This window comes from Arachis ipaensis, chromosome B10, assembly GCF_059453495.1.
Source record: "Arachis ipaensis isolate K30076 ecotype BB chromosome B10, ASM5945349v1, whole genome shotgun sequence".
NCBI classification, from domain to species: Eukaryota; Viridiplantae; Streptophyta; class Magnoliopsida; order Fabales; family Fabaceae; genus Arachis; species Arachis ipaensis.
Window position 1 is genome coordinate 26,192,029 of NC_142435.1, and position 19,324 is coordinate 26,211,352.

Below are 19,324 nucleotides of genomic sequence, written 5' to 3' on the forward strand. Positions count from 1 at the left end.
TACCGTTTTAATAATTTTTATGCATAAAATCATTAATCAACCATGAATAAATATTTAAAATTAACAACTATATATTTCCGGCTTTATAAAAGTCAATTGTCTTAAAATTATTTGTTTAGTATTTGACTATCAGTTTTATTTTTTACAATTTAATCCTATGTAAAGTAAATTAATATTAAATAAATTTTTGTTACGGTATTTTTTTCTTTTTGTTATTTTCTCACAAGAAGAGACCTGTATGACAGTCTAAAAAATTTTTTTTTAACTATAATTTAATTTCGCACTTGTGTAGCCAAAGTCTTTCCAAGAAGAACATAGAAGCCTCCTTCGACAATTTATTTGTCAGCAATCAACATTTAAATTTACTCTCAGAACCAATGTATCAATGTTTAACTGAATACATTGATTCAAAGATTTTGAGAGTGAAACAAGAGGTACAAATAACGATACGCCAAGAGTTTCAGAATTTGGCCCAAACATTAACTCTTCCTGCAAACACCGTAATGTCTACTGCTGGAGGTGAAGAAGCAAATGGCAGTAGGGTAAGTAACAAGAATTAGTAATCTCTATTTTAAGGATTACTAAAGTTTGCCAAATGCGAATTTCATGCTTAATAGTAGGTGAATATAGTAACATATGAACAGTACGAAATTGTGTTTAATGAAACTGAAAATGATCAAAATAAATATTTGTAATGTATACATTTAATATGCAGATAACTAACCATGATGGACAACTGTGTGAGTTGGATGTCGTCAAATGTGAAGTTGAAAGATTGCGTTCATTGACAATACCAGTAAGTAAAAATTATTTTATTAAGAATATGTTCATTATGAATAATTTGACTATGATTTCATGATTATTTTTATTTCAGTTGACGTTTGAAATCCCCAGAGATATGCTGGTCAATGAAGAAGAAGCAATGGTAGCTATATACTTATATAATGCTAATGCCTCTCCCGAGTAAGTATCTTGTTAATATACATATAGATAAGAGTTGTTAAATATTTTATTTCACGTGGTAAGATTATTTATTTATTTATTTATTTATTTTTACAACATCGAGAAAATACTTGTATACGAAGGTGTGGATGGTTGTAGAAGATCATTCGATGCACTTATGCCTATGCGACAGATAGATGCTAATGTAACATTCCAAATTTTTTTCGTTAAATTTTTTATTTTTCAATCCTCTGAGACTAACTTTATTTGTTACCTTTAAACTTGCTAGATATTAACAATGGTTGCATGCAAAATGATTCATGATGAAAAAAACCGTTCCGGAGGTCCAAAGATATGGTTTCTTCCGCCTAGGGTCTCCGTAAGTCATATGAATTCAAGGTCTACTATATGCTTTAATAAAACAACCAAAGTGAATCACAATTTTCATTAACTGTAAAACTTGATAGGAACAAGCACTTTCCTTTTTCTACCCACCATCAGAGGTGGTAATGAACCATTCAGCATACTTATCTGATGTTAGCAGCTTATCAAAGGTAGCTAATGTATTTGTTTTAACTTTGAAACCTACCCATCTACTTTTATTTGCCGTTATATGTTTTTATAATATTGGGTTTTTGTGATTTTTAGATTTATGTACCAATTAAGGACCTCTTTAAACACTGGTACTTATTATGTGTTGACGTGAAGAAGAGGAAGTTGATATGTATAGATCCGATGCAACAACGACCAAGGAAAACCATAAAGGAGCGACAGATTCGACAACTAGTGAGTTATTCATGCTTCTCAATTGAATTTGTTGCCAGTAACTCATTTAATTTTCAGCAACAATTACTTATAGTTATAATTGCTGTCAATGTAGGCAAATTTCATTGACTGGATGATCCATGAACATTTGGCCGATGAGAGATTAGCGGGTAAGTCAGAGTTGGATGAAGTTGTATATCAACTCGGTGAATTTCAGATCTATTATCCACAGAATCTTCCACAACAAGATAACTCGTAAGCCAAGTTACTATATGAATTTAAGCAAATTCAAATAAGTTTCTAGGAAAGATGAAACAAATACTTTAATTCGTATGCCTCAGGTTTGATTCTGGGATGTGGGTTGCTAGATGGCAATTATATGCTGAGACCAGAAATTCATTTATCATACCAGTGAGTATAACATTATAATTCCTGATATTGTATCCTTATTAAATAGAATGTTCACTAATTTATTAATTTCACAACATGCAGCCAGTGGATGAATCTACTCACATGCGATTGGCCTTAGACTTAGTGTTGAGTAATTACAATAAGGTCAAAGAAAACACCATCGAAGCCGCAAAGAAATTGGTCACCAAAATTAACTGAAATGCAGCCATTTTTTATGTTAATGATCCGAGTCTTATTTATTTTTTGAAGTTTAAGATTTTTTGAATTATTTACATTGACAGGGTTGGGTATTTTATTTTAGTAAGACTTTATACTATAACCGTTTCTAATTATTTGTTTCTAATTCTGCCGTTTTTATCGATAGTATTGTGTTGTTTCCATTTATTTTACTAAAATTGTAAACTAAAATAGAAGAGACGTTGCAACCTCAAAATTGAATGAGTAGGTACACTACACTACACAATAATTACAATTTTATGGAAATTATATAGCAAAGGTGTTAGAGAACTCCGCATGTTCACCCGAAAACTCTGCTCCCTTTGTAATTTAACTGATAGCGGTTGTTGTTCTGAATAGTTTGGGTGGTAGAAACCCCCCAAAAATTAAATCTACGAGAATCAAAAAATACTCTCACACACATACCCGCCAAACCAAAAACCCCGATAGCCCCAAACCCGCGAAAAATAAAGCACTCACCCAATTTTGTGACCCTATCTTCAGCCTTTCCTGTAAATTGGCAACGACGTCTGCTCCCCCGAGGGTCATCGCTATTCATAGTGGCCCTATTCTCGGATTGATCTTTAGGTTAGTGGGTTTCTTATTCTCTTCCTTGAATTGCTGTCGTATTTCACTTTTTCCCCCTTTTTTTCAGATGACAAGTCAAGCGGAGAATTACATTAGATGTTAGTTTCTTCTCCCTTTAGAAAGTCTTGGAAAGTATAAGAGAAAATTGTTCATCTCAACTCATACTACATAAAATTTTGCCCCTTTCCAGAGGATAGGGTTTACAAAAAGTTTGGTCTATTCATTATGCCATGTCTTCCAGCAGAGGCTGAGAAACTGGAAATTGATCTTCATGTTGCTCATCGTAGATCTGTTATATCAACATTTGTTCCATTTGGAGTTGTAGAATTCGACAATGATGAGGTAAATTGGATTTTATTTTGTGTTAAGCAGAAAAAAAAAAGAATTTTAAGAGTATGATTGGACTCGTCCTCTTGCAGATTAAGATGGTTGAACATTTTTAAGAGATGTTCCTTAAAATTATTCTTGACCAATCCGAATTTGTGTCCGATCGTGTAACCCTAGGTAAAGGTGTTGAATCTCACAATGATTCTTCAACTAGGTCTTGTACTTTGATTAGTATCTTCTTGTTCATCCCAATTCTTGTGTTCAGTTTTGAAACTTGTCGTAGTCCATCAATTTAGTATCACAATTTGACATTATCATGCTTGTGGCAGGCAGTTCAAGAGGTTGTCTGCTATGGAATTATCAGATTTTGGCTGATTTCTTATTATGAGTTGTGGAGTCATGCTTCTGCAGCAGGCAGGTCTTTTGATTGTCTACTCCTATGATCGTATGTTATATCATTATTTTTTTGTGTTGATAAGGTATAATGCCATATAATGAATTTGTTTTATTCATCCTGAATATCATGCCGCCTCATATATCATGTTAATATATCATATGATTCCGTGGTCAAGGAACAATTAAATACTAATGTGGTATTCAATGTTTTAGAGGTGATCATTTTCGTAATACATAAGGCTCAGTTATAGGGAATAAGTAGTTCCCTATATGTCGATCCTTATTGTCAATTTTCAATCAAGAGTAATGTTAATGTGAGAAAGATATTGGCGTTACAATGGAAGGGAAATAATTCAACTCAGACATTAGTATAGATGAGATTGAGATTGCTTTGGCTACAATCGCAGAGCCTCCAGTTGCCCGGTTGCGAAAAGTGGTGAAGGAGAATCTAAAGAAGAAGAAAGGTCATCACCAGAAAAGTGACGAGAAGATGGAAGAGGATAAGGAAGTTGTGCACAAGGAGGTGGTGCAGACGGATCATGTGCAGGAGAATGTGAAGAGTCATGTTAAGGATGAGGATAAGGAAGTGGTCAAGAACCCAACTGAGAAACACAATTTGGAAGCAAGACCTGTTAAGCGGCGAGAAACTGCGGTTACAAGGACAGTGAAGTTCATATTTGGAGAGGATATACGATGGGCGCAGTTGCCAGTGAATTGTAGTTTGACGATGATAAGGGATACAATAAAGGATCGGTTTCCACAATTGAAGAGTGTTCTTGTAAAGTATAAGGATTGAGAAGGTGATTTTGTTACAATAACCAATGTTGCTGATTTAAGGCTAGCTGAAAGTTCCGGTAATGTGCTGGGATCAATTTGACTTTATATTCCTGTGAAGTGGATCCTTCACAGGAACCATCTTATGATGATAAAACCATGGAACGTGGGGTGCCAACTTATGTTATCAAATTAGGTAAGGATATAGAGAATGTAGCTAGGCAAAGAGCCGAACCGGTAGCAAACTGGGTGATTACTGTGGAGGACTGGCTTGTCCAGTTTGCAAGGCTGTTCAAGAACCCTGTTGGATTTGACTCTGATGCATATCTATATATTCACGAGGTTGGAATGAAGCTATATTCCGAAGCAATGGGGGATACTGCATTGGATGATGATGCTCAAGAACTGTTTGAAATTGCAGCTGATAAATTTCAAGAAATGGCAGCTTCGGCATTGTTTAATTGGGGGAATGTTCACATGTCTAGGGCGAGGAAGCGTGTATCTTCTGCAGAGGATGGATCAAGAGAGTCTTTGGAGAGTATCAAGTCTGCATATGACTGGGCTCAAACTGAGTACACAAGAGTAGAAACGAGATACGAAAAGGCCGTGAGAATCAAACCCGACTTCTATGAACGACTTCTTGCACTTGGGTATCAGCAGTTTGAGCAAGCAAAGCTTCATTGGTGTTATTCGGTGGCAACCAATAAGGACCTGGACATTGGTGCTTCTGAAGAGGTTTTGCAGTACTATAACAAGGCAGAGGATAGCATGGAGAAAGGCATGTTGATGTGGGAAGGGATTGAGAAGCAGCGTTTGAATGGATTATCCAAATTCGACAACTATAAAGAACAGTTAGAGAAAATGGATTTGCATAATCTTTTCCGGTATGTTTCTTCGGAGGAAGCCGAAGAGCAGGCTTCAAAGATGAGGTTACAGGTATATCTTTTATGGGGAACGTTGTTGTATGAGCGCTCTGTTGTGGAATATAAGCTAGGCCTACCCACATGGGAGGAATGCTTGGAGGTTGCAGTTGAAAAGTTAGAACTAGCTGGAGATTCTTCGTCCGACATTGGCGTCATGATAAAAAATCACAGTTCTAATACAACAGCACTTGGAGGTATGTGAAGGAAAAAATATTAGCCATCGTGTTTAAGACTCACATCCATTTTGAGTCTCAATTATTTCAGGGCACTAAAAACACATTATTAAATTTTAATAATCACAGGGTTCAAAATTGACGAGATGGTGCAAGCATGGAATGAGATGTATGATGGGTGGCAATTTGATGTTCCATCATTTCGACATGAAAACATTTTGAGGGATTTCATGGCCTCGTATACGTCAAACTTTAATACAGGACCCGACTTAATTGAGAATTTACATGATTGATATATTTTAACTAAATATATATAAAGCATTAATAAAACAGAAAGCCAAAAATATATTTATGTTTTTTGTGCACTAATTCTAATAATTTTATATAAAGAAAAAGGTATAACTTTTGTAGTTTTTACAAATAAATTTATTGATTTGAATCATAAAATTATCCATTACTTTTCGTAAAATTGGATTAGTTTTAATATAAATTGGTTACTGTAATTTGTTATTTTTTTAAAATTGACACTGCAAAATATTATATAAAATTCGTTTTTAAAAGATACATTACATAAGAATTTTTTAAAATAATTTGTTGAATTGAAATCAGCATTACATTTTTATTTACTAGATTTTTTAAAATTATGAATAATTAAAATATGTGTCTTTATTCTTTACAAATATATATAAAGTTAAATGCTATATATTTGGTACAACAATCCGCGCATTGCGCGGGCATTTACCTAGTTGAAAATTATAAGAGAATATCAATCACAAACAAAAAGAGTAAAACAGAAACCAGGGATTGCATCGCATAGTTATGTGCAAAATAGGATTGGCTTCTGAAATGACATAATTCTTCATGACGATTTGATTTTTGGTCATTGTCAGATTCCATGACGTAACTGACCTCGCCTAGTAGAATAAGACTTTGTTACTGGTGTTGGATTGCATGTTAGTGCATATAATTCAATATTTTATTTTCTTCTAATCCTTTCAGTTAAGTTGTATTTATATAATGTCAATGATGACATTGTATCTCTTTGATTGCAAGGATTTTTTTCATATTTTTTTTATTTTCTCCCCCTCCATGCTGCTTTGAATAGCTCATTGATGGTTGCTGAGATTGGATTATGTTTTCATTTCCATGTTAATTTTGAATGAAGTTGGGATGTCATTCTAGAAGGCATTGTTATATGTATATTTTTTAAATCTTTTATTAGGGTATTATGGTGTAAGTTTGTCATTCTTTTCGGTTGTAATAGCAGTATATGATTTCATTTATTGGCAAGGTAGTGAGGTGACCTGAATTTTTCAGTTGGAAAAAGGAAAAAAAACCAATAAAATGATTGTTCAGTGTGTTGATCAGCTGAGGTTTGCTGATTATTTTGGTTGTCAAATTGCCATTTTGTAAAATTATATGATTGTCATATAGCAAAAAGTATGTATTTTCATCCTGTATTCCTTTGTTACTACTTATATACTATCCTTTTCCACTTTTAAATTTACATATTGAGGAAACGTTGGTGTTATACTTATAGGTTGTTATTGGCTCATTGTGTGTTATGTTGGGTGTGAAATTTGTAAAACGGTTAGAAACAAATCAGACCATATGAGCTTCTTAATTATTTTATATTTTAAAACCTCAACACTAACCCGGCAATTTTCCAGCCTTATAAATAAAGAAAAAAGAAAAACCTCAAATCGGAGGTTCCGAGTTACAACCCTTCAAATTTGAATTTGTCATTCCATAAATCGAAGCCTCTGGTTTTTATGCTTTTCAAAAACTGCGGTGCAGGGACAAATAATTTTAATATGAATTGTCAGAATATCCCCCAAAAACAGAAAACAAAAAAATAAAAAACTCAGATTCTTCATCTTTAGAAGCTGATAAAGAGTATCTCTGGGGAGAAGTCAGCTTTTAGCTATTTCATTTGTATAAAAAATAGAACTCATACAAAATCACTTTTTCTTTATTCAGTAGTCAGGTTTTGCAAGCCACAAAAAAAACCAAGCAGTCGATCAGATCAACTGTCTTCTAGCCAAACATAACAATATAGAATGGTTCTCAAAAGCATGTCTAAGACCACAGTTTACCATACCATCAGAGGAAGGCAAAAGTAAGATAGATGTTAATGCTCACCAAGTTTATTATACATGATTTTAAGTTCAGAATCAATACTAAAAAAGATATATGCTTCAAGCTAGTGAATTAAATTTTATGGAACAAAACATACAGCATTCACTTTTGTAAAAAAAATAAAGCAAAATGAAAGAGCCAAGAGAGATATACAAAGTGAAAGGAAATAGTAGTAAAAAAGATGCATCAAATCAGAAGGCTACTGAAGCGACTGTTGTAAATAAGGGATATACAATTATTTCTTTTGCATCATAGTAAAATGAAATTCAAGAAAGGAAGGACGGGGGAACGACGAAAAAAGCAGGAAATAAATACGTACAAGTATTATTTACTCATTTTCAGTCATTAATATGTGCAAAGTATTCAAAACAGAAAAATCAAAACCAGCAAAGAAAGGACTGTTTTACTGAGAACCGAAAACTTATCCAACATTAATAAGCAAAAGATAGAGCAGGCCATATAAAAACTCTGCATAATGCCTCATCAACCATTAAATTGTGTAACATCACCTTACCCCAAACTTTAATAGGTATAAATTCGTCCATTGTGCAATGGTCTCACCATTCTCCATTTGAACAGCATCCACTGGGTTGATGCCATATAACCCTGCATGCTGCAAAATTGGATCAAATGAACAAATTAAGTATAAAATTTGCGTGATAGGAAACTAAGTTAACTCTTCAAGGAGGCCAATTGGCGAAGCTAATTTTCAACAAAATAGTGTAGCATATGCGGTGAAAGTATTTACCTACCTCACAAAACTTAAGAACTGACATGTGGCAAGAGTGGCATAAGCAAACAATACCAAGAAGCCCTGTATTGCTGAGAAGAAGGTATCCACCTGTTAAGATAATATAAATACAAATGTGAGTTGTCAATATAGGTAGAATGGGTATCCCTTAACTGCAGTTGGGGTAAACAGAATCTTGCATCGCTCCCACAAATTATCTGAAACAATGATTAACTCCTCAGTAGCTACCTTGGCCTGCATTCAACTCTTTTTTAAAACTAACATAGTCATTCTGAACATGAATATCTTTTTTAAAGAGAAATAGAATTATAGAAATAAAAAACGCAGCAAAGGCAAGGGGGAAAGACACGGTAGTAAATAGAAGACACGAGTTAGCGTTCGTAGTTATAATTTGGTGGTTAACATCCGTATACGTAATTACTTACTACAGTACATGGGGACACTTCAAATGAACTAGCATTAAGCTCAAATTTGTTTATTGATAGAATAAGTCGAAAAGCAATTTCTATAAATTTAATAGTAAATGAGCAAAATGACATAATCTTCCTAGTTCAATAAATGTCAATTCAATCAATGAATGCAAACTATACAATCATCAATAAAAGGTAATTAGTAAATGGAACGAAATAACCAATCATCGAAAAATCTGAATCATCTTCAAGCTGCCATTCCAGTTTTAGGGGCCACAACAGAAGACCCAGCTGGTATGGAACCCATCCCGGACTCTTCGTTACTTGTAGACGCACAAACCAGGATATTGGGACCAAGACTTGATGTTTTCACTTGATCAATAAAAGCCGACTTAGCTGCTGAGGTTGGTGTTGTTCCACCACTAATGTTCCTATCTTTTTCCATCTTATGCTGATTTTTCATACTGTCATGTCTTTTGTGCTGATCACAAAGCAAACACCACAGTCCATTACAAATGCATGGAAGTAACATAGTTTATAAATCCATAACACAATATGACAGATCAGCATACAACAAATGTCTAGACATAGTTATAGTATGAGATACCTTAGGGAGGATGCTGCTGATATTCGTTTCTGTATCATCGTCTACTGGCTCCTTTGGGATTCTACCAGGAGCATTAGGACAACTTTTGTTGTAGTGCCCTGTCACACTGTAGTTTGAACACTTTCTCTGTTGCTTGAATTTTGAGTTTTTCTTGGGAGCTCCCTTACTCTTCACCACCAATGGGTCACCAACGCAGTCATCGTCTAAGCGTTACGTGGATTTTCACCTCACTTTTGGAGTTTTGTAATTGTGTCGACAACACTATTCATTGCTTCGACAAAATCACTTGAATTCTTACAGGCCAAATCCATCAACCTAGAACACTCAGCACCCAACACACCCAAACGACACTTTAGTACCTTATCAGAATCACTTGGATCATCGACGTTTGACTTCATGAAGTCACTCTTGGTATTCTTCGTCCAACGCTTGCACACTAAGCTTTCTGGAATGACTTCAACGTGTTGGTGCTTTAGGCAGGTGAATATATGCATGCAGGGAATTCCTCTATTTTCGAACCACAGACACTCGCAACAAAGAATCTCCCGAATTCTGTCAAACTCAACCACATGATGAATCTCTGGCACTCCAAAAATGTTACACTTGAAGTATAGTTTTCCACCATCCTGAATTACCAACTCTGTATTCATTGCACAAGCACCCTCAATTTCCTTCCTGACCTCCCGGAACATGTTACGAGTGAAAGTCTTTGCAGCAAAATCTTCAAGTGTCGGCAAAGAAGTCACAAGTACTGGAGCGGTATATTTACTATTGAACTCTGCGACTCTTTCATTGTTCCTGTAATGGATAACCACGGTCTCCATGTTATTGATGAATTCAAGAAGGGTATCTTTCTTTCTCATATATGCTTTTATTAGAGAGTTAATCCCTTCACACTGGGATGTTGTCCTGATTCGCCCAAAAAATTGGTCCCTTAAATATGCAAGAGCCCATAGATTCCTCATCTCATAGGTTTGGATGACCCAAGAGTTGCTTGATAAGTTATACCTGGCCACCATGTCTTCCCACCTGACCTCAAACTCTTCAACACTCACATTGGCATAAATCAATTGCTTGAAGTCCATTAGAAATCCACTGTTTTTAACCTTCTCGCATGCATTCCTATGTAAGTGCCATGCACATAGTCGATGTGTTGCAGAAGGAAAGACCTGTTTAATTGCTTCTCTCATTGAAAGATCTCCGTCAGTGACAACTACCGTAGGGTGTTTACTCCCCATTGCTTCCAAAAAAGTTTCCAAGAGCCACTTGTATGAACCAATATCCTCATTAACAAGAAGACCACAACCGAATACGACGGTCTGCCCATGATGATTGCTACCAGAAAATATAACAAGTGGTTTATTGTAGACATTCCTATTGTAAGTCAAATCAAATGTCAATACATCCCCAAAGCACTCATAATCAATGCGGCTAGTCCCATCAGCCCAGAACAAATTTTCCAATCGATTCTCATTACTTAATGTGTACTTGCCAAAGAAATAAGAATCGTTCCCAACTTTACCTCTCAGATAGCTTATTGCAGCATTTGCATCACCACCCTTCACCTTTTCCTTCCTATATTGAGTAATGAGGTTGTACATGTCTTTTTGGTTGAATGGCAAGTTTGCATATCCACCTTTTTGAGCAGCCAAGTATCCCAAGATGTGACAGATCCTGATGCCTATGTCGTGCAAATTCTTTGCCTGAGCTTTATCCGAGACACTGAATGTGCGATACTCAGGCATCATGCTAATGTCGAGTGGAGCAACTAATTCATGAGAGTGCTCTTCGTAGAACAAAACAACCTTCCATTGCTGAATTTTTGTATCTAGTCTTGCACGAATTCTAGCCGGGCAACAACTTCGAGTTAGGGGTCGGTGGTCCCTGATTCTTTCGTCCTTTTCAACCTCTTCCTTTCTTGAGCCCGCCCGATTGCAAACAATTTGGCGCATAATTATGGAACCATCGCTATCGCATCTGACTTCATCCAACCTCACAGCGAAACCGTGCATCATTGCATAAGTCTTATAGAATCGATAGACAGCTTCCTCATCTGTAAACTGAAGTTGCATGATATCTTCTTGTGACAGCTCTGATATTCTCTTATCTTGAGGTCTATCTTCATCAGCCTCTGAATCGTCGTCTAAAAAGTCTAGATCGTCTCCTCTAGGGAACCCAACATCGGAGTCTGATCCGAAAAAATCGCTATCCGACGGATCCATCTCCCAAAAACGAAGATACACCTCCAATTTATAAAAAAACAAACACATCACGACACAATTAACATTTCACAGATATGTAGACTACAAAAATTACCACTAATTCACATAAAATACAGCAACACCTTTTAAGGAACTAAAAGTTTTTAATACAATCCATCCAATTATATTTACTTTTATGTCCCTCATTTGGTTGACTATCTTCTTTGTATCTTAAAGATCTAAGCATAACAACATATATTTAGATTAATTTTTTTTAAAAATGAGCATCAATGATTTCATCACTTTAGAATTTCATTTGTAATGGTCTGTACGAAATAGAATGACATTCTCACCAAAATTGAGGTGGCTGCAGTGGTTGGCGTGGCTGCAGTGCTGCGGGCAGCAGGGCTGGGTAAATGAGTGGGTAGAGCTTGATTTGCCTTTTTCTTTCAATTTCAGAAAGGAATGGGGCTGAGGTGCATTGAGTTTCTGCAAAATGATAAAAAATATAACTTAACTTTTTTAATGCTTACAGAAATTATATATCCAGTCCTCTTATAAAAATATTTAATTACAAAATTGTCCTATTTTAGTTAAGATATTAACTCAAACTAAAACTAAACATCCATAATAATTAGCATTAAATCATATCCAGATTCAACATGTATAGCATTTAGTTCAGTTAGTACAAGTAACTACATTTATCCCATAATACATCACTAACCAATAATAAACTGTTATTTAGAATATCCAAAAATGATGTGCATTTATTTCATCCAAGCCTATATAAATCAGACTTCAGTTCCATACTTTGTTCTTTCCTAGTATAAACAATTTGATGGAGTCCTCAATAAATCTATGTTCTACACAATTCAAATAAGAGACAACGGAGTATCAATTTAAGACGCATCCATGTCCCAGGTTCCCCTCACCTTTTTTATTTTTAAATATCATTTCTTTTCTCAGTAAAAGCATAAGTAAAACTACATTAAATACAATAAATCAGAGGAATGAAAGAGTCAAAATAATGTCATAGTCCGTACTCCATATAATATCCTCACTGCCTGAATATAGTATGCTGTCTAGTTGAAAATGTGTACTATAATATCGGTGCCCAAGATTCATAAAAGAGTTCATATAGTTACAGTTTTCAGGATCTCATCCTCTAACATGCAAGATGATTATTAGGTATACATAACATCAGCTAGTAATAAGAAGAGTGTGGCATTCTTATGTCTAATACATTTCAAACTCTTACCGAATCTTACCCTTTGCAATTCTGGAAAAGTTTACTCTATATCAAGTAACGAATTCATATATACTGGATTAAATTGCAAAAATTAAAGAAAAAAAAAACCACGTGCAAAAGCACCATTCCTAGAGGATGTAATTTATACAGTCTAACATAATAAATGCATCCATGACCAATTACGCGACTTAATCTCGTGACCTTAAGGTCATACAAAGATAACTCAACCATTGCTCCAAGACATCTCTTTTATCAAAATGCAAATAGTTGAAGATAAATTTCAAACCAGCATAACAGCACTTTTTCTGTTTGTTGTACAGTATTGTAAGACCTCGTGTAATGCCACTGGTTTGATATCTAACACTACCCTCCAACCAGGTTACAAGAGTAGGATCAACAGTTGCAAGAAATGCAGTGGGGTCATGAAGGTAAACCCCTGCACAGAAAAAAACACATACATTAGAAAAAAAAGCAAAAAAAATAGGTTAAAGTCAGTATAAAATGCAAAGGCAGCAGCTGAAAAACCAAGGATTTTCCCGTTTCAGAAACAGAAACGTCTACCCAAAACATGTTATAGTTGTGAGCTCAAGTAAAAGATAACTATAACAACAAGAAAAGATTATAATTACTATAAGTGGATTATATTAATTTCACAGATTTGAAGTCAAATTCCATCTACTTGCGCAGGGACCCAATTCAACAAAGCAACCGTTGCTTACCAACTTTTTGTTTTTCTATACAGCAACTCGCTGACAAATGCTTTCCATAATCCCACATAATCATCTTTTAATATTTGGTACACAACGCTTACTCTTTCTGTCACTAATTAATTGCAAGAAGATAAAATAAAAAACAAAAGAAAACACCAACAACAACACGACATCAGCAACTATAACATGAAAAGTTCGGAAAAATAACACAACAACATCGAAGGTGTGTCTGATCAAAATTAAATCTACTCTTATGCCAATTACATACTTCAATTCCAATTAACTCAGTTCAGAACAAAATTAAAGGACATCAAGCAAACAATGAACAGCACAAAACTCAGGCTAGAATAAACCAATATAAATACTACAAAATGATTCCAAGTCACAGCAAACAGAATTCAAATTCCATCTAACGAAGATCATGAACAAAGTTAAGTAGTTAACCACAATACATGATTCCTATTCCCTAGTCACAGAAAATAAGACATGCAGAACTAAAAATCATGAACAACTTAGGTTAAGGATCTTAATGATAAAAAGTCTATTATTGAATAATGTGTATTTCTTGATTCAAAATTGGTGTCTTAGGCATCAACAAGTTAACGACTGTGACTAGGACAAGTATAAAAGGATACTATAGGAGTATAGTAGATATAGTAGAAAAATTGATCTGATTAAAAACTATGATGAGTTAAATATCTCTTTAATAGAAGTTCCAATGATATACTGTGATAACTTCAGTGCAGTATTATTAGCTGTCAATCCTATTTTACATTATAAGTCTAAATATTTTAAGACATACTTGTATTTTTTTAGAAATCATGTAAATAACAAAGAAATCGGAATATACCAAATCTCAAAAACTGTGCAAGTGGATGATATTTTCACAAAGGTTATACACTCATAAAACTTTCTACACTTCAGAGACAAACTTAGCATTAGTGATCAAGGTCAAATCAGCACAGCAACAGCAGTTTTCTAGAAAGCATAATTTAGAGATGATGAAGATCAAAGAAAAAAGAAACAGCTTAAAAAATAAGAAAATTAGAGATAATGATAGGAGTTACGGTATGTATATATCTTAGTAAGGACTTTCTTAATTATAGTTAGTAATGGGTCAGCACAAATTAGTTATAATTAGCTTAGTTATAGCTAGAGGTTAGTAAGAAGGAGTACATGCTAACAACTTTTGTTAGTTAGTTTATAATAGTAATTTCCTTTCTCATTGTAATTCACTTGGCTTTCACCTCATGTCATAACAGAATCATCTCATTTTGATTGATTCAATGTAACTCTCAACCAATTCCTCTTCTTCCTTCTCTACCCTCTAAGGCTTGGGGTTTTTTATTTCAAACAAAATGATTCTAAGTCACAGCAAACAAAATTCAAAATACAGCTAACAAAAATTATGAGCAAGATTAAGTAATTAACCAAAACAAATTATTCCTATTTCCTAGTCACTAGTCACAGAAGATAAGATATTCAGAACCAAAAATCAAGCACAACTTTAAAATTTCAGAATTAGTAACCACAAGCATCAACAGTGCAAAACTCAGGCTAGAATACACACATAAATGAATACTATACAAATACAAGTTTCTTCAAATCCTCTACCAACTCTTTAGGGTTCAGTTATAGCAAAATACAACACAAAATATCTGTCTAACCTTAATACTTATAAAATTAAGCATATTACAGAACAAGAGCAGTTGGATAAGAGGGCCACCATCAACACCGAAACAATCACAAGCATACAGAACATGTGAATATTATTATACCAAACATAATAATAAAATAGCTCTTCTAATGCATCTCCGAAAATATCCCAAATAAAGAAAACTACATAATCTGATCCACCTGGTTCAGAAAGCTACATACATTAGAAAAATTAAGAATCAACTAAGAGAAAAATAAAAAGAAAGCATGGTTGATTCGATTCAATTGACTGAGATGAAGAATCAAACAGGGCTGAGAAGCTGAGAGTTTAAATGTTAAACCTCAATATTCAAGTAACATGACTCCATTATTGTTATTATTACACCCTTCTGATGTCACAAATTCAATACATATTATGGTCCGTTGACACTAGTGTATTCACAACTTGGCCTCATCATTCTGATTCATACCTTAAGTAGAAGAAAAAGTCCCAATAAGCTTTCATTACAATTTTTTACAAAGAGTTGGGGCTTTGGTTCGGAGTTCATGCCATTGATAATTATGAGAGGCATGAAGCCGTGAATCAGTAATATAGGTAGTGCAAATTTTAACAAAGTTCACCACAATGAGTAACAACAAGCAAAAGCACTGAAGGAACACTCAGTAATATAGGCAGTTCAAATTTTAACAAACTTCATCATGATGATTAACAACAACAAAAAGAACTGAAAGAACAGTGAATCAGTAACATGGGCAGTGCAAATGTAAATTTTAAAAGTTATCAACTTAAAATTTATCATCAAATACAATCAGTGAGCAAAGCCAAGTATTCAAGCACTGATTGAGCATTCTGTTCTGATTCTGTGACTGAGAAGCTATAAATTCAGCAACAAGTACATGTTACAGCAATAAATTTAACAAATCCTAGTAAAGTACCGATTTACAGCAAAAAGGCGAATTTATTGATTACCAATTCAGCAACATGCGGGAACACAGGGAGAAATATATGCAAATTAACCATGCACAACCATCTGTTTAATGCCTTTTTAATCAGAATAAACAACCAAAACTAGTGCATGGATGATATGCACATAAAATCAGATGAAAAAACCTGTTTACAGAGGTCTTCAAGGAACTCAGATTATGTACTGGGTTTCATGTCATTGAATTTAACAATGAATGAATACTTGATGAGCTCAATTATCATTTCGCATACATATTACCATAGTTCTCACTCACTAACAATGTACCTCCTAATTGCCCATAAAACCCTTATCATAGTCATATCATATTTCATTAAAAAATCAAAACGCAAACATAAAATATTTATTAGTGTTTAACCAATGCAACCCATTAAGTCCTAACAAAATTAGAATTTAAATCAAAGGGATGCACTAATCATGGACTTCAACACCACATCTAACTTTCATAGTAAACAATCTCAAATACAATGATCACCAATATCCAGCAAATAAACAATAAATATACAGCAACAAGTTAGCAAATAAATAAAAACAAGACCTAAATAGAAAATCCAACAAATGAAGTCGCAGCAACCGAACAATTTGACAAATTAGGATAACATCAACCCAACAATTTAGCAAATCAACTTAAGAAATTCAATAACAGAAAATCACAACAAAAAAAAAGGTAACACAAGAACACAAGAACAATTAGCAAATTAAGAAGTTCACAATAACAGTTTAAACATTTACCAGAAGAACACTAATGCAAGTGCAATCATCATGCTAACATGTTTTCTGCAAAGATGCTATTTGTACAGCTAAAATTTCCTAATTACTATGATCCAATTATTCTAATTTCACATGCAATCAACTTAATAAGTTTCTAAAAGCTAGAAAGTATAAAACCAACTAGAAATATGGTTAAAGCAATTCATCAAACATGTTGAGTGCGGTAAAATTAAAACGAAATAAGAGAATTCAAAGCTTGATTTCATCGTGATAGAGAAGAGAACATAACTTTTGTAACTTTAATTAATCTACCAAAACATCCAAACCAATACCAAATAAAATAAGTACTTATTGTAATATAAATCATAGGTTGCGGAGTTTGAAGAAGAGTATTGGTGTTGTGCGAGTGTATTGTCTGGTGGCGGGTTTAGGGAACTCACGGCGGGGACAAAAGAGAGCAGTTTGAAGGCTGTGTGGAGCGCGCGGGTTGGTTGTAGAGTTTGAAGCAGAGCAACGTGGCTTCCAGACGCACGCGAACTCGAACGGTGAACGGCGATTGAATGCAAACGGTGAACGCCGAGTGAACACGTACGGCGAAGAATGCGATCGAAAACACGAACGTGAACGGCAAACAAACGGCGACGGAAGCGAGGCTGAGCAGACAAAGACGACGGATGCCGAGGTCGAGGAAGGAACCGCGATCGGTGACAGCAAACAGGGGTTGAAGATTTAGAGCACGAGGGACGCTAGATGACGGATGGTGAACTGTGAGTGCGACGGACGGCGGCAGTATGACACTCCTTGTGGCGGTGGTGTAGGCTTACAGTGCTAGGGTTTTGTGGTTGGGTTTGGGTGATTTCTTTGACTGAAAGAAAGAAACGGAGAAAGGGAGAAAGAAACGAATGAGCTTCCCTTTTTTTGTGTAAACCGGCCTGGTTCCGGTTCGATCCGACCGGTCGGCTTTTGTGCGGTTCAACGATTTTTTGCCGGTTTCTTAATTACCAGTTTTATATGCCTGCTCAGTCTGTTAGTGTTATTAGTTTGCGGTTAAACCGATCCGATCGACCGGTCCGTTCCAGTTTCGAGGTTTATTGTTGAGAACAAAAACCGCTATCAATTAAGCATCAACACATTTCGCGTTCAATAGTGAGGTTGCAATTTTTCATCTTTTTATTGCAATTTTTTTTCTGTAGGAGCAGCATGAAAGAGGTCCTGATGGAGGACCATGCTCTACTCTCTTCATTGCAAATCTTGGTCCAAACTGCACTGAAGATGAACTGAGACAAACTTTCTTAGTGTGAGTTGTTGTGTCTATAGTAAAGTTGTTCATATTGGAGCAGTGCTGGACCTACTGGTTCTTGTTATATCTTGATCTTGCAATGTTCATCTTTCACTTGATTTTGAGTTTTTACTATCGAGCTTTAATGTCTTAAATCCATTTTCCAGGTATGCTGGATTCACATGGTCAAAATCCGTTCTAGAGGAGGAATGCCGGTTACATTTGCTGATTTTGATGTGAGTCATAGTTCTTGTTCAATCCCCTGTTGGTCAGTATAGTAAATTTTGCTTGCTTACCCCTTATCAATTTACTAACCTTTATTCTTTTACAGGAAGTTGAACAAGCTACTAAGGTCATGGAGCAGCTTCAGGGCAGCATGCTGTCGTCGTCAGATCGGGGTGGCATGCACATAGAGTAACTTCTAACCTAATGGTTTCTATTAATTTTAGATACTCTAGCTAGGATTGATGTCTTATGTCCCTAAATATTTTCTTGTAGATACGCAAGGTCTAAAATGAGGAAGCATTAGAAGAAAGGGAAGCAAGCCAACCAATGAATTTATGTTGTCTGAACCCTCTCAGGATTGTCATCATCAGCCAACCAATGAATTTTGCTTCACATGATTCCTAGAAGTCAAGAATTCAAAAAAGCATAGGACATTGTCAACATCAGCCAACCAAGATTTTTTGGTTTTATCAATTGCTTCAAAATTTTAAGATTTTTAAAATGGATAAACTCTATCAGTCTCATTAACTGCTACTATATATTCAACATTTTTTGCTTTTTTTTTGTCATGTCTATACTTACCTCTTCTTTAATTATGAGATATTGAGATTAGTGCTATATTTTAAAAAATATGAAGATATTGTGTCATGAGTCATGAGACTTGCATATATTAGAGTTTAGTGTACATTTTCATAAATAAAATGTTTCTGATATCATTCAAACTCAAAAAGGTGAAGTGTCATTATTAATTACCCTATGATTTTAGTACCCTTCATAGATGTAAAAGGCTAACTCTGATTTGTCTGTGTCGCTGTCCAAGTTGGTTCAGAACTTCAGATGACAACCATCAAACCATGTTTGTTTGCTTCTCAACGCATGCATGTGCAT

General features: G+C 34.9%; 1 protein-coding gene and 1 pseudogene across 1 annotated transcript; both read left to right on the top strand.

Annotated features, from left to right (window-relative positions):
• Positions 1-377: 377 nt before the first annotated feature.
• LOC107620374 (protein PHOX1-like) lies at positions 378-5,808 on the top strand (annotated as a pseudogene).
• Positions 5,809-14,635: 8,827 nt separating this feature from the next.
• On the top strand, positions 14,636-18,629 carry LOC148579466 (cell wall integrity protein scw1-like). The gene is made up of 5 exons (XM_088490316.1): positions 14,636-14,650; positions 17,302-17,418; positions 18,126-18,227; positions 18,379-18,447; positions 18,543-18,629. The coding sequence occupies exons 1-5, from the start codon at positions 14,636-14,638 to the stop codon at positions 18,627-18,629; spliced, it is 390 nt and encodes a 129-aa protein (XP_088346442.1).
• Positions 18,630-19,324: the final 695 nt, after the last annotated feature.

What these genes read in the sequence shown, in the direction of transcription:
- LOC148579466 (XM_088490316.1), top strand. An exon ending in AGGCTGTGTGGAGCGCGCGG is followed by an intron (nt 17,419 to 18,125) that starts GTTGGTTGTAGA and finishes TTTTTTCTGTAG; the next exon opens with GAGCAGCATGAAAGAGGTCC. An exon ending in TTACATTTGCTGATTTTGAT is followed by an intron (nt 18,448 to 18,542) that starts GTGAGTCATAGT and finishes ATTCTTTTACAG; the next exon opens with GAAGTTGAACAAGCTACTAA.